This window comes from Ylistrum balloti, unplaced genomic scaffold, assembly GCF_031769215.1.
Source record: "Ylistrum balloti isolate Yb309-2 unplaced genomic scaffold, AGI_CSIRO_Ybal_v1 Utg370460, whole genome shotgun sequence".
Classification (NCBI taxonomy): domain Eukaryota; kingdom Metazoa; phylum Mollusca; class Bivalvia; order Pectinida; family Pectinidae; genus Ylistrum; species Ylistrum balloti.
In genome coordinates this window covers 19,233-34,189 of record NW_026782304.1, presented here as the reverse complement: position 1 = coordinate 34,189, position 14,957 = coordinate 19,233, and the positions used below count along the sequence as shown (strand labels likewise).

The following is a 14,957-nucleotide window of genomic DNA, read 5'->3' as shown; positions in this document are numbered from 1 at the left end:
TCTGTTGTCAGTCTCTAAAGTCTGGTGGTGTCAATAAAGTAAGGTATTAGTAAAGTCTAGTGTCAGTAAGATTAGATGTCCTTTATGTCTGTTGTCAGTCTCTAAAGTCTGGTGGTGTCAATAAAGTAAGGTATTAGTAAAGTCTAGTGTCAGTAAGATTAGATGTCCTTTATGTCTGTTGTCAGTCTCTAAAGTCTGGTGGTGTCAATAAAGTAAGGTATTAGTAAAGTCTAGTGTCAGTAAGATTAGATGTCCTTTATGTCTGTTGTCAGTCTCTAAAGTCTAGTGGTGTCAATAAAGTAAGGTATTAGTAAAGTCTAGTGTCAGTAAAATTAGATGTCCTTTATGTCTGTTGTCAGTCTCTAAAGTCTGGTGGTGTCAATAAAGTAAGGTATTAGTAAAGTCTAGTGTCAGTAAGGTCAGATGTCAGTAAAATAAGATATTACCAAAGTCAGGTGTCACTAAATTCAAAATCTTAAAGTAAAGATGGTGTAGTTGGAAACAATGTACTCTTTTAATTAAACAAATGGTGTGACATTTGATTGGCTGTTACCTACACAAAATTAAAAATTTTACTATATCTTACTGGTGCAGGACCTGCCAACATCGGAGAATCTGAGACAGGAAATGAGAAGGATAGCTGAAGGACAGGTACAACAGGTAAATCGGAAGTTTTTAATGTTTATCTGTGGCGAGGCTGTAGATTGGCCTGCCTTCTACAACAAGGGGCGAACTGGGGATGGACGTGGGGTCACTATTTCCTGTTTCCGACCCATTCATCCCAGGTTCGACCTCCTCTACTCGTGTAAATTATGATAATCTCTCCTACAATCTTTTTAGGTCACTTGAGACAAGTATCAGACATATTGTGATCCTCTTTTATAGGGCATCATGGGTTGTGCGTCATGGATCATGCTTTGTAAACTTTAAACAATTTCTACTTGAGTTTCGAGTCAAATTGATAGAAATTTCAAAAATCTTCTTGTGAAATCCCAGGTAGGATAAAATGAAATATTCTTTATGGATGGAAAGGCCTTTAGATGCTTTACCAAAATTGTAAATTCATGACCCAAGAGTCTCACATTATTTGCCTTGGGAGGAGGTCATATTTACTGTAGTTTACATTTCATTTTTTAGCATAATTTGTTTATTTTCTTTTAGAAATAGTTCAAACTTTGTCAAAATTATTAGTATAAGCTGACAGTTTCATGAGATTTATATACTGACCAGGGTTGATCATCAAAAATGGGTCAAATTTCAAAGATTTTATACAAGAAAATTCAGTTTTTGAGTGTAATTCAAACTTTATTAGAAACCTTAGCATGAAACAGCAATAAATGTTATGCAAAATTTACATTTGCATAATGTGTACATCGTAGTTAAAATCATCTTACGTTTTAGATCATCTGACCAGAAGTGTCAAAATGACCTACAGCTATCGTGCTTCATCCGTTATCATGTGCCGTCCGCCGTGCATCATGTGTTAACTTTTGTTATTATTTCTTAAATTAAGAAATTTGATTGGACCCCTTTGAACTTGGGGGGGGGCGGGGCCCAAAAAGGGAAAATAAGACAATACTTTGCTTCACAACACTACTCCTTTTTAATGCTTGGATGGATTTCAACCAGATTTGGTCTGAAACATCATTAAGACTGGGGAATCATTAAAAAAATTCAGAAAGTTATTTCAACCCCTAGGGACTTTGGCGTGGCACCCCAAAAGGGGAAGCTAGTCAACATTTTGCTTCAAAATGCTACTTTTTCATAGTGCTTCAATGGATTTAACCATATTTGGTCTGAAATATCATTGAGAGTAGAAAATAATTTCTGATCTTCATAAGTTTATTCAATCACAAGGGACTTGGGGTAAGGGCCCAAAAGGGGAAGTTAGACAATGTTTTGCTTCAAAATGATCCTGTTTCTTAATGATTGCATGAATTTCAACTAAATTTGGTGTGAAATATCATTTAGAGTGTAGAATCATTTCTTGAATTCAGAAACTTGACCAGGGACCTGGGGGTAGGTGGGGTCAAAATTATGAAGGTGATTCAACCCCTCCCCTAGTTGATGGGAATGACCTTGATCTGCTTGAAAGGCCACAGGTATCAAATATAAAAAATAGGGTGCTGATATTGGACCAACTTTCAAGGTTACATGGATCAAATTGCTTAAGCAACTTCTTCTCAATAACAGAAAGACCAAGGTTCTTGATATTGGGCCCAAAGCTTGCTTTCCATTAAGTAATATGCTGCGAGTAATGGCAACTCTGTAGTATGTGTATAAAGAATATGATTTCAAATTTGCAGAAAATATCTTGATGAATCAACAATATCTTCTATTGTAAGCTGTAGAGTAGTTGAGCAATTTATGTTAGGCCTATATGGCCTATAGATCTTTGTAGTAAGATGACCTTTAACAAAATCATTTCTATGAAATATTTCAAGAAGCATTGTGACTCGGGTGACAGTTAAGGCCCTTGGGCCTCTTGTCTCTTTCAAGGTGATTGATGTAGAAACAAGACGACAAAGTATTGGTGGAAAGGACAGCAAAGGAAGATAAGTTACCTAGGTGTTGGTCACCACAACATCGAAGAGAGATAACTTACCCGAGTATCAGCCACCAGGACAGTAAAGGCAGATCAGTAACTTTTGTGTTGGTCACCATGACATCAAGGGAGATAACTTACCCAAGTGTCAGCCACCAGGACAGCAAAGGGAGTTAGTAACCTATGTGTTGGTCACTATGACATCAAAGGAAGATAAGTTACCAGTGTTAGTCACCTGGACAGCAAAGGGAGCCAAGTTACCCGAGAGTTGGCCACAAGGACATCAAATCGAGAAAGTATACTCAAGTGTTGGCAATGAGGATATCAAAGGAAGATAAGTTACTTGACTGTTGGCCACAATAATATCACAGAGAGATAAGTTAACTGATTGTTGGCCACAAGGACATCTAAGGGAGCTATGTTACCCGAGTGTTGGGCAACATGACATCAAAGGGAGATAAGTTATCCGAGTGTTGGCCATAAGGACATCAAAAGGAGATAAGTTACCCGAATGTTGGCCACAAGGACATCAAAGGGAGATACGTTACCAGAGAGGGCATAAAAAAGATGAAAAATCTGAGGATTGCTTTCATTATACCGAAGTTTTAGCTTATGAACATTCATCACTGATGAATTCATTGTATTATTGTCCAAAGTGCAATATTATGTTTAATTGTCATGCTTTTGAATAACTATATTTTTATAATAAATATTTACATTAAAGTTACAGAATTTTTTGAAGAAAATGTGGAAATAGAGAAATAAATTTTCCTTTCCTTGACAACTTTTGAATTTTTTTTCAAGAAGCATACAATAGGTATTTATGGAAAGGAAGATTACTGGTATGAAAATAATAATTGTAATATCCCTCTGCAACCAGTGGACAGATTCCAATGAAACTTCGTATCAATAAAAAGAACCATGTAGGTGTGCATGCCAATTTTTTGTGCAAAAGTCAAGGGTACTGGATCAGAGGTCTAAGTCAAATTTGTATCATTTCACTGATGCATATTTTGTTATGACTTAATAAAGCAAAGAATTTACAAGAATTAAACTTCGTAAAAGTCAAGGTCACAGGTCAAGGTCAAATTTATAGCCACAACCCCAAATGTTTTCCACTTGACTGCAAACAGTCACATGACTCTGGCTTTTGCCTGGATATGTCTTTAAGGCCATAAAAAAACTAGCAAACAATATTACTTTTGTTTGACGTTTTATAATCACACTGAACATGGTCATACATGATAGAATATTACTGTAATGAAATTAACACTGGGACAAGTTGTGTCATATACAAAGTAAAAACACAGGGATATAACATCCACAAGCCGAGGATTCTTCTACACACTTGAATACACAAGATGAGGGACCGTTTCATCGTTATGTTTTGAAGCTTGCCTCAAGATTATATAAAATGTCTTTGAGTCAAAATTTGAACTTTCAGTACTTCCTTCAGAAATCTGACTGAACAATGACAGTAGCTTCCTGTGTTTGAATCGCCATCTTAAAACTTCGTAATACTGCATACAGAAGGCTTAAAAACATTATTCATGGCAAAATAAAGTTTCACAGGACTACTGTAATTTTCATGGGGGATTATTTTCATTGATTTTGTGGTCCATGAATTCATGTAAAGGAGAGATGTTGATTTATATTATCATGAAATCGAATCCCCACGAAAGTGATTATTTTGAAAAAACATGAAAATTGAGCCCCACAAACCTGGTTATAAAGTATGTCTTAATGAAGTATTCAAGAAAATTACCTTTTATGACAAATTCTTTAAACCCAAAATACTTCTCTCAGCAACTGATGATGTTTGTAGAAAGTTAATTTTTTACTTTCAGTTTTTATTTTGTGTCAATACTGTGAGGTCTTTATAGATATTTATTGAAAAACTTCTAACACTAAATGGAAGAAAGAAGTGTAAAAAATTTTTAAAAAGTAAGAAATTTGATGAGTGAGGAATACCTTTAGCACTTATATATTTTGCGAGTCATATCTGGTCATGATAAACTACAGTTTTAATGTTAATTGCAGCTCTGGCAGGCTCTCTTGTCCTTAAAGTGGCCAAAGAATGTGATAAGTAGGCTAGCTGCTTATAGCAGATGGAGAATATTAGGACCTAGATATAAATATAGAATGCTGTAAAATACACCAGTGAAAAATTACATTTTGTGTGAGGCTCAATTTTCATGGTTTTTAAAAAAAAAAAAAAAAAAAAACCAAATTCATGAAATTTAGATTTTGTGTCTCAATAAATCTACTTAACATAATTTCAACAGTGTTGGGTGGATGAATTTCTGGCATTATAGTACATACATTATCAATGAAATAAACCTCCATAACAATGAATGATTTTACTGTAAATAGCAAATGCAATTTTATCAGCTTTTTTTCAAAATGAAAAAAATATACAACACAACCACTTAGAATATTTGTGTGATGTTTTGATATTTATGCTGTACATGTCACCTTCATCAGGCAAATGATTGGCTTGAAGCATATTTGGACTGAAAAGTACATCAGTGTACAAGATGGTAATGTTATCACAGGATTTAACTTCAATCTCATCAAATATGAAGAACATCTCAAAATAGCAATTTCTGTGGTAGTTTCAAACACCATGACTCAAAATTGTTCACTTAACACCAGTACATAAAACTGTTCAAACAACTATCTTATAACATTTCGTTTGAAATTTGATGATTTTAGTGCACAAAGTGTTCAAGAAACAAGTTTAACAAGGTACTTTGCGAATAAAATTTTACTTTTACTGAAGTTAGGGCATATTTCTTGCAGATAATACCAATAGCATTCGATCAAATATAGTCACAGATTTACCAGGTTGATATTTTGAAATTGAAATCTGATAAATTAAATCTTTTTATTTTGATATAGAATTTTGACCAAATAAATAACAGCACCTAGTTGGGTAGAATGTTTTAGCTTGAATATGAATTCATAAACAACACTACCTTAACTATACAATACTGACTTCAATACCAAGCTATCTGTCCACTCTATTTCAGTTCTGAGTCTTGATAACCAAGTCACATCTGATCTAGATATCCTAATTTAAAGTTTTTTTAGTCAAAAACAAAATACTACAAAATAAAAAAATTGGTTGATTTTATGGGTGAACACTTAATATATGGATGTCCTCAAACTGTTGAAATAAACATATGTTGCTTTATTGAGCTATATTTATCCACAAAATAGCAAATTTTTGAAAACCACCAAAAATTGAGCCCCACAAAAACATAGGTTTTTGCAGTAAGTGATTTTGTAAATCTTGGGACTTCTAAATTGTGGTCTTTTTCTGGGAATAATCTTGATGGACTGCACCAGCAGATATTTGTCATTAAACATTTTTTTCATTCCCAAGTTTTTAATATTAAAGGTCTATAAAAAGATGCATACAGAAATTTTAAAAGGTAACAATTCACAGACTTATTCTATAATTTATATAAACACCTAGAATGAATTAAATCTCTCTATGAAAATGATGGTTGAGAGACAAAATCAACTGACATTTATTTACATTACACCTTATCTACAACTGTGTTGCTTTAACAGATAAAAATTTTCATCTGTTGATATTTTTTGTTCACCAACTTTAAATGACACATGGTTATGACATTCTAAGTATTTGCTTTCATGTTTCCATCAGTACCAACTATGGATACCTCTGTTATTTTATACTAGAACCAAGTCACATGGAAAAACACATGTCTGAGATAGGGATTACATGTAGTTGAATCATCAGTGTCCTAGTGAAATCACATAACACCTCTAGGTCCAGCACTGTCACTACAGTCATTCTCAGCAGCTCTGATACTAAAGAGCACAATTTGTCATTAATTCACTTTAATTCCTGATTATGGTTTCAAGGTTGCATTGCGGACCTTTGGCAGCACCTAGTACGACAACCTTTATACAAGGTCACAGTACTGCAGACCATTGTCTAAAGCAGCTGCAGAGCTTTGAGCTGTGACTTTTCTCTCAAGCATGTATTCAATATCAAACCATGTCTATCTTGATGAGAAGTGAAAGTTAGAATATTGTCTTCAGCAGCTTTCCGATCCAGAAGTTAGTTATGTTAACCCCAAATCCAAATCATCTCCAGGGTTAAACTACACTTCTAATGTTTAAGGTCACAGCTGGGGACCACACTTCAGAGCATCTAAGGTTGTAGCAATGTTGGCTGTTTGTTTGTGCTCCTACATGAAGGTTACATTGAAGAGAGTGCCAGACTAACCTGATCGAGAGAGAAAAATCATCTTTAATTACTCTGCTCACAGTCATTATGTATTCCAAATTCAATAACTTCACTCAATAACCTTAAGAAGAAACAATTAGTTTACTTTCTGAGTATTTTTAATTCCTGTCATTAATATTTAATGAAGCTATTAAGAGTAATTAATTTTTGGTACTTGAACTTATATCTAAATATCATCAGAAAGAGCATTTGAGAAAATCACCATCTATAAAATTTGAAATTAAGAATATGTTGGTGCTAATTACTGCTATGTTTGTTTATCAAACACATGATAGCAGCAATACAAGGCTTATTGTCTAGCAATTTATATTTACGAATTTTGTGATCAAAACAAATTCACTTAAGTTTATCTGCCTAAAAACATTAATAATCTATATACAACAATTATATTCATATATGTTGTATAAGTCTGATAATTATGAATTTTTTTTTTCGTAAATAAATGAAATTTGATAATTTCATATACAAGTTGATTGAAAATTTAATTTTTAATAAAAGAGTGAAACAATTTCAGCTAAAAACACAATTTGATAAATAATATTCACATTTTGTTTGACCCTAAATTAGTTGTAAATAAAGATTAAAAATAGGTAAACCACGTTTGAAATAGATAAAATGCTGTTGACAATATCAACAATTAGGTAGAAAACCTACCTCTATGGTTCATGCTGGCAGCAACATAATAGTTTTATTGCGGTAGACCTTTTGATGGAGATTGCTTAAGGCATTATCCCGCTCATCTGGTGTTCGAAAGCCAATAACAGCAGATGTTCCTCCCGTCTTACTGTCATTTCCAATTTGCACTTTGATTGTTTCATAGATCGGGTCGTAATCTTGGAAAAAACTGTGAACTTCACGTATTGACATAGTAAAGGGAAGATTCTGAGCTCTCAAGAAGAATGCTGGTCGCCTTCCATGAGGTGGTGGGCCATGGGAGGGTGGGCCATGAGGGGGTGGGCCATGTGAGTGAGGAACGAGTGAGGGTGGTCCATGAGGTGGAGGTTGACCTGACATTATTGGGGGCAGTGATGATCTTGGCGTCATGCCTTGCCGAGACATTGGTGTGCGAGTCTGTTGCAGGTAATCATTCATGTCAGACTTGGAAATGCCTTTCACTGTGATAGTATTGTTGCTCATTTTCCCGTTTGTTTTCTTCACTGCTTTTTCACAATCACCCTTGGTGACAAATTCAATAAAAGCCTCCCCTAAAGATTTGCCACTGGAGTCCTTGACAAACTGAACTCCACGTGGTACAATCTCAAGTCCTGTGAAAAACTGCTGTATATCCTGAATGCCAGCGTAGGGAGGAAGACCCTGCATGTGAGCACAATAAAAATGAAACAATGCATATGTGCCATCTTTATCTTTCACCATCTCATCCTTCTTGCCATTAGTAGTATCACTATTTGGCGGCTTGTTGACAGCTTTCCCAACCGCACTTGGCGCATCCCCGGAATTCATCTCCACAGACTTAGCTAGTTGATCTTGCTGTCTTTGAGTCATTTGATCAAGTTCACTTTGCTTGGCTACACATACACGTACAATTCGCTGGCTCAACTTTCTCCCATCAAGTTTGAGAGCTTTTTCCAGATCTGATGCATCTGTGAACTCTACAAACCCTATTCCAGTTGCCCTGCCTTTGATGTCATACTCAATGTGTATAGTCATGGCACCATCAGACACTTTTAATTCATCAAAGAAATTACGGACATCTTCCTTTATGACATTCATCCCTAACCCCTTCAGCTGCACAATACTAGATGGTTTTTTCTCAGAATCTGTCGCTTTCTTGTCGGTACTCCCTGTTTTTATTTCCTCGCTCACTCCTTTCTTTTCACTTACATCAGATTTTTTCTCAGTAGTGACCATATTTTTCTCTGAACTTGATGTTTTACCGTCAGAGGCTGATGTCTTTTTATCCGAGCTTGGCTTTGAATCTGTTCTCTCTGGCTTTTTGTTAATTTCCTCTATACGAGGTCGTTTAGATGAATCTGTCGAAGAGGATTGTGGTTCAGGTGATGCACCACTTCTATTTGGAACATATGAGTCGATAGCCTTGGTCCATTCTTCCAGAGAACAAGGGCGCACATCCACCTTTTTGCCATTCATGAATTTACCATGTGCAATCAGGGCCTGTCTGTAATTGTCTCTTGTATCGAATCGAATGAATGCTTTTCCAATTCGATTTCCTTCATTATCGTTAATGAGCTTCATGCCATCCCAAGGTATCTCACAACCGATGAAAAAATGTCGGACATCACGGAAATTAACAGATAATGGCATGTTTGACACACTGAGGACGAAGGCCGATGTGGGCGTGTAAGAACGTTTCTGTCCCCTCATGTCACTGTCTTTATTTTCACTTAATGGCCTTGAATCACTGTGTCGAGAATCACTGTGTCGAGAATCTCCATATCGCGAATCACTGTGGCGTGAATCACCATGGCGAGAGTCCTCCCCTTGTCTATTGCTACTAGATGAACGATTTTCATCATATGATCTTGAAAATGGTTTCATGCCTGGTGGAGCCTCACCTAATATTCCCTTAGAATCCCTTTTACGTTCACTATCAGCCCTATCTCGTGGAATTTCATCTCGAAAATCTCTCGAATCCCTCCCTCTACCTGCTGGATACCGTTCTGATTCACGTGAATTATCTGAACGTCCAAAATCATGACTGCGACCCCAATTTCGGTCATCCCTTGAACCATCTCTAGGTCCATATGGTCTATCTCTTCCTCCGAAATCTCGCCCATGTGGAGGACCATTATGAAATCTAGGAGGTGGTCCTCTTGGTGGTCGATGGTCTGCATCACTTGGACCAATGTCTTCTCTGAAATTTCTATCTTCTGAAGAATAATCATCACCCATATCACAATCAAGTTTTCTTCTGTGAGGGGGTCCATCTCTCTCAAAGTTGGACCGATGATCAGAATCTCTTGGTGGTCCAAATCTTGGACGCAGAGGTCTTGGTCCTCGAGGGCCATGAGGAAATGGTGGTGGTCGTTCATCAAAATCACCTTGATTCCCTTCTGAAGGAAATTCATGATAATCTCTACCACCCTCTGGATCCATTGGTGGCCCCATACGCTTCCTTGGAGGTCCATGAGGGCCCCCAGGAGGAGGTCTCATTGGTGGCCCATTTGGTATGGGGGGCATACCTGGCCGTCGGCCAGCAGGCTCCTCATATTCCATATTTTGTTGTATTCCTTCATCAAATGGTTCATTGGAAAGATGGTCCTCTTGATAATTTGGATCATATGCTGGTCCATCACGAGGAGGCCGTCCACCAAATGGAGGACCGAAGTGGTTTTCAGACCCATCTGGTCCACCAGCTGGACCTCCAGGGGCCCTATGTGCTGAAAGAGGGGGCATATCAGGAATGGGAAGCAGACCCTGTGATGACCTCTCTGGTCGTCTATCAGAAGATGGTCTGTGAAGACGGTCACCATGGTACATATCTCCATCACCTGGACCAAATATGCCCTCATCATCGCCATATCCCTCCTCTTCAGGAAATTGGGGGGGTCCTTGATCTCTGAATGGTGGTCCTGGATGGGGTCCCTGCTTTCTGTGTGGAGGGCCACCCTCTCTAAATGGAGGGCCACCTTGTCTAAATGGAGGTGGGCCTGCCTCTCTAAATGGAGGTCCTCCTTCTCTAAATGTAGGCGGCCCCCCTTCTCTAAATGGAGGTCCTCTTCCCTCTCTAAATGGAGGTCCTCTGTCTCTAAATGGTGGTCCACCTTCTCTAAATGGAGGTCCTTGATCTCTGTTAGGTGGGCCTTGGTCTTCAAACTGTGGAGGTCCCTGGTCTCCATGAGATGGCCCATGATCTCCAAAATGAGAGGGTCCTTGATTTCTGAATTGATGAGTTCCCTGATCCCCTCTAAACGGTGGAGGCCCTCCATCCCTAAATGGAAGTCCCTGGTCTCCAAATTGGGGTGGATCGGCCTCATTGAATATAGGTCCTTGGTCTCGATGTGGAGAGGGACCATGGAGTCCTTGATTTCTGAAAGGAGGCCCTTGATCACGATGAGGTGAAGGACCATGTGGTCCCTGGTCTCTAAATGGGGGTCCTTGGTCTCGATGAGGTGAGGGACCATGCAGTCCCTGATCTCTGAATTGGTTTTGTGGTGGTAGATGTCCTGGAGAAATCAGAGGATGAGGTAGCCCCCCTTTCTGTGGCACTGCATTGTTCATGCCAGATAAATTTCCTGGCTGCTGGCTGGTGAAGCTAGCCTCTTTGTCTTTAATCACAGCCTCAGATTTGTCTGGGAGATTAGCTGCTATAGGGAGACTTGCAGAAGAAGTCATCACAGACGTAAGATTAATATCTTTTAGACCAGGAGGTAATTTGATATTTTTCAAACCTGGTGGCAATTGTATGTCCTTCAGATTTGGCAAAGCAGCCATAATTTTGTTAGCACTCGCAGTTACTGTGGTGGGTGCAGTGGACAGACCACTTGGAGCATTACTGGTATTAGCAGGTTTAGTGTTGGTTGCAGTAGATAGAGCAGTAGTTTTTGATTTGACTGAAGTCAAAGGTGATGGCTTTGATTTCTCACTATCACTGGTCCTTGATTGTGATCTTCTATTGTCTGATGACCGTGACCAGTCACGAGATCGGTCTCGATCCCGATCTCTACTTCGATCTCGATCCCGATCCCTATCTCGATCCCGATCCCGATCCCTATCACGATCTCGATCCCGATCCCTCTCCCGATCTCTATCTCTGTCCCTGTCTCGTCTGTCACTTCTTTCACGGTCTCTTTCCCGATCCCTGTCTCTATCTCTGTAACGGTCCCTGTCTCTATCCCGATCGCGATCCCTGTCCCTATCACGATCTCGATCCCTATCAAACCTACTTGAAGGACCTCGTGGAGAATCACGACGATCACTTCTCTCACTAATGCGTCTCTCATCAGGTTTATCTGTTCGATCAGATCTGTCAGATTTCTGTGGCATGCTTGCTGCTGAAGGTCTGGAGTCTCTACCACTTTCCCTGGAGTCTCTGCCTGACTCAAGTGGTGGCCTCTCCTCTCCTCGACCAAATGGAGCAGATTGAGGTTGAAGTCTTGCATCACTACCTTGACCAAAAGGACCAGATCTTTGCTCAAATCCAGCTGGTGGATTAACCCTTGTCTCCCTGCCTGGTTCAAATAGAGGTGGCGGCCCTCGGCCTTGTTGAAATCCAGCTAATGGCATCTCTCTTCCTGTTGCTGCACCACGTCTTTGGTCCACTGGTGGCCTTATATCCCTTTCATGATCAAATCTTCCATCTCTTCCTGGTTCATACATAGGTGGAGGGCCCTTGCCATCATGCCCAGATATAAACATATCTCTTCCTTCTTGGCCACGGCCAAAGCCAGTAGGTGGAATACCACGACCTGTTTCAAACTGAGGCTGAGATGGAATTCTTCCTTCTCTACCAGGTTCAAAAGAAGACACCGGTGGTCCCCTTCCTTCAACAGGGGCTTGATTTAGTCCTTTTCCATGAGCAAAAGGCATTCCCCTTCCTTGATCAAAGGGAGGCCGTTGCTCATCCCTTGTCTGATCAAAGGGTGCTTGATGTGGGCCTCTTGCTGGATCAAAGGGTGCTTGATTCGGGGCTCTTGCTTGCTCAAGACCTCTTGCTTGGTTAAAGGAGCCTGGGTGTGCAGTGTTTCCCCTGAGGATTTGGTCAGGGCCTCTGCCTTGTTCAAAAGGAGCAGTTGGCTGCTGACCCCTTGCTTGGTCTGGATATGCTGCCTGATGCTGTCCTCTAGCTTGCTCATATGGTGTCTGAGGAAACCTGTTCATGTCTGCATTTGCTTGCTCTTCTGGATACTGTGGATATTGATGGCCTTCATATGGATGATTGGGGAATTGTTGCCCCCGAGAAGGATCTTGGGTCATGGTTGGCCCCCCTTTTGGATAAGCTGCCTGTTGCTGTTCTGCTGGATATCCCTGGAGGTTTACTGGCATGCTGGGGTGTGATGGCGGCTGTGCTGCTATCTGTGGCTGACTCTGTGGCACAGCAGCCACGCTAGATGTTTTGGCTGCAGCTATCACACTCTGCATTTCTGTTTTACTACTAAGAAACAGCTTGATTTGATCCTGGTCTAGATACTGCATGTTCAGCATCATTGCTTGTCGGGCATCTTCATCACTAGAAAAGGCTATGAAGGCATCACCAAGCTCCCCGCCAATGATGTGAACACCCCCAGGTGGAATGCTCATTCCCTTAAAGAACTTCCTGATATCCATGGCACTAGCCGACCATGGCAGTCCCTGCAGACGGATAATGACAGACATCTGAAAAGACACAAGATGAAGATCTTCTCAAATCATTGAATACCACTAGTACAAATAACAGTGCAATCAAACCATAAATATGTATGGTGATATATTCTTGTTAACAGTTTAAAGGCACACCAACTTGATAACATGAATTTAACCTTTAAATGATATTGACAGATTGCATTTATAGTCAAAATGAATATAATGAGGTTTGTTATGATGTCATGAATATTTATCTGTAGCCAAGATTATATTCATATTCACAATAGATGTAGCATCACATTTTAGTTTTGTTTTGAAATGTTCTTACGACCTATTTCATCAAGTTGTAAAGAGTTTTTTTTATGTGCGTTTATTTACTGGAAGAGCTCCCTATAATACTATCAGCTTAAGATTAAAGTAAAACTGTGTAAAATGCAAACCACGAAGATTTTTCACAAATTCACAATCCACAGGTCATATATATGATATAGACAAACTGGATCAATGTTCTTTTTTATGTCAGCAAAAGATTTTTTAAATTTTAAAATGTGCAAACTAAATTCAAATCTTGAGTCAGACCTTACAGAAAACTCATTTATCATTTATTACAGATAGTACATCAGAATTAACTACATCCCTTCAAACGTATCAAATTAAAAAACTTACTGACAACCTGTATTCTCAGGTTAGTTGATCATTATATATATATATATACATACATATTCTGGATTTTTTATGGCTTTATCATTCAGATTTCATCTGGGTGTACATGTGATTAGTTTTGTTACATCATTGCACAATTTACTTTACTTGCTTACTTTAGATTTGTATTGTTACATCATGGAGATTTGTAAGATTGTCATCACCAAGATTTGTACAGCTTGGATATTGTGAGGTTTGTATGGTTTCATCACAGAGATTTGTTTTGTTACATCATGGAGATTTTTATGGTTTTTTCACTGTGAGATTTGTATTGTGCATCACCAAGATTTGTACAGTTTGGATATTGTGAGATTTGTAAAATTGGGTATTGTGAGGTTTGTATTGTTTCATCACCAAGATTTGTAAGATTGTCATCAACAAGATTTGTACAGCTTGGATATTGTGATTTGTATTGTTACATCATGGAGATTTGTATGGTCTTTTATCACTGCAAGTGTTTGTACAGCTTGGATATTGTGGGATATGTATTGTTTCATCAACAAGATTTGAATAGCTGGAGTATTGAGAGATTTGTATTGTTTCATCACTGAGATTTGTATGGTTTTCATCAACAAGATTTGAATAGCTGGAGTATTGCGAGATTTGTATTGTTTCATCACTGAGATTTGTATGGTTTTCATCAACAAGATTTGAATAGCTGGAGTATTGCGAGATTTGTATTGTTTCATCACTGTGAGCTTTGTATAGTTTCATACCAGATTTGTAAAATCAGGTATTGTGAGATTTTGACTGTTTCATCACCAAGATTTGTATTTTCATTATTTGGGGGTATATATTGTTTCATCATTTTGGAACTTTGTTAAATATTATCATATAAGTGTGGTTCACTTACTAGGTCACATACATTGGACAGTCATAAATTTCCATCTAAACTCATATACATAATACTATAGATTTGAAAATTGACCTTGACCTTTGACTTGAATCTTTAATGATGGGTTGATTCTGATGATTACTTCAAGATGTTACAAAATATATAATATTTAATTATGGCATTTAACCTTGTTTATTTTCATGCAATTACACACTTTTTTTTCAGATTTGTTTCATAATTTTGAGATTAACATGTTCACAAGAGATGAAGCACTCACCTGTGCACTGACTATTGCTACAATAAAAATTAAGCTTGACCTTGGTCATGTATGT

General features: G+C 38.4%; 2 protein-coding genes across 2 annotated transcripts in view; one reads left to right on the top strand and one right to left on the bottom strand.

Moving 5' to 3' along the window:
- LOC132555208 (mdm2-binding protein-like) overlaps nt 1-3,286 on the top strand; it is a 33,553-nt gene extending 30,267 nt beyond the window's left edge. Inside the window, exons 18-19 of the mRNA XM_060219563.1 lie at nt 595-660; nt 2,500-3,286. Coding sequence (XP_060075546.1) covers nt 595-660; nt 2,500-2,559 — 126 coding nt within the window. The 3' untranslated portion in view covers nt 2,560-3,286. The remainder of the gene's footprint in view (nt 1-594; nt 661-2,499) is intronic.
- Nucleotides 3,287-3,745: 459 nt separating this feature from the next.
- The window catches only part of LOC132555209 (protein PRRC2A-like), a 29,636-nt gene continuing 18,424 nt past the window's right edge, over nt 3,746-14,957 (bottom strand). Inside the window, exons 2-3 of the mRNA XM_060219564.1 lie at nt 7,482-13,121; nt 3,746-6,806 (exon numbers count right to left, since the gene is read on the bottom strand). Coding sequence (XP_060075547.1) covers nt 7,491-13,121 — 5,631 coding nt within the window. The 3' untranslated portion in view covers nt 3,746-6,806; nt 7,482-7,490. The remainder of the gene's footprint in view (nt 6,807-7,481; nt 13,122-14,957) is intronic.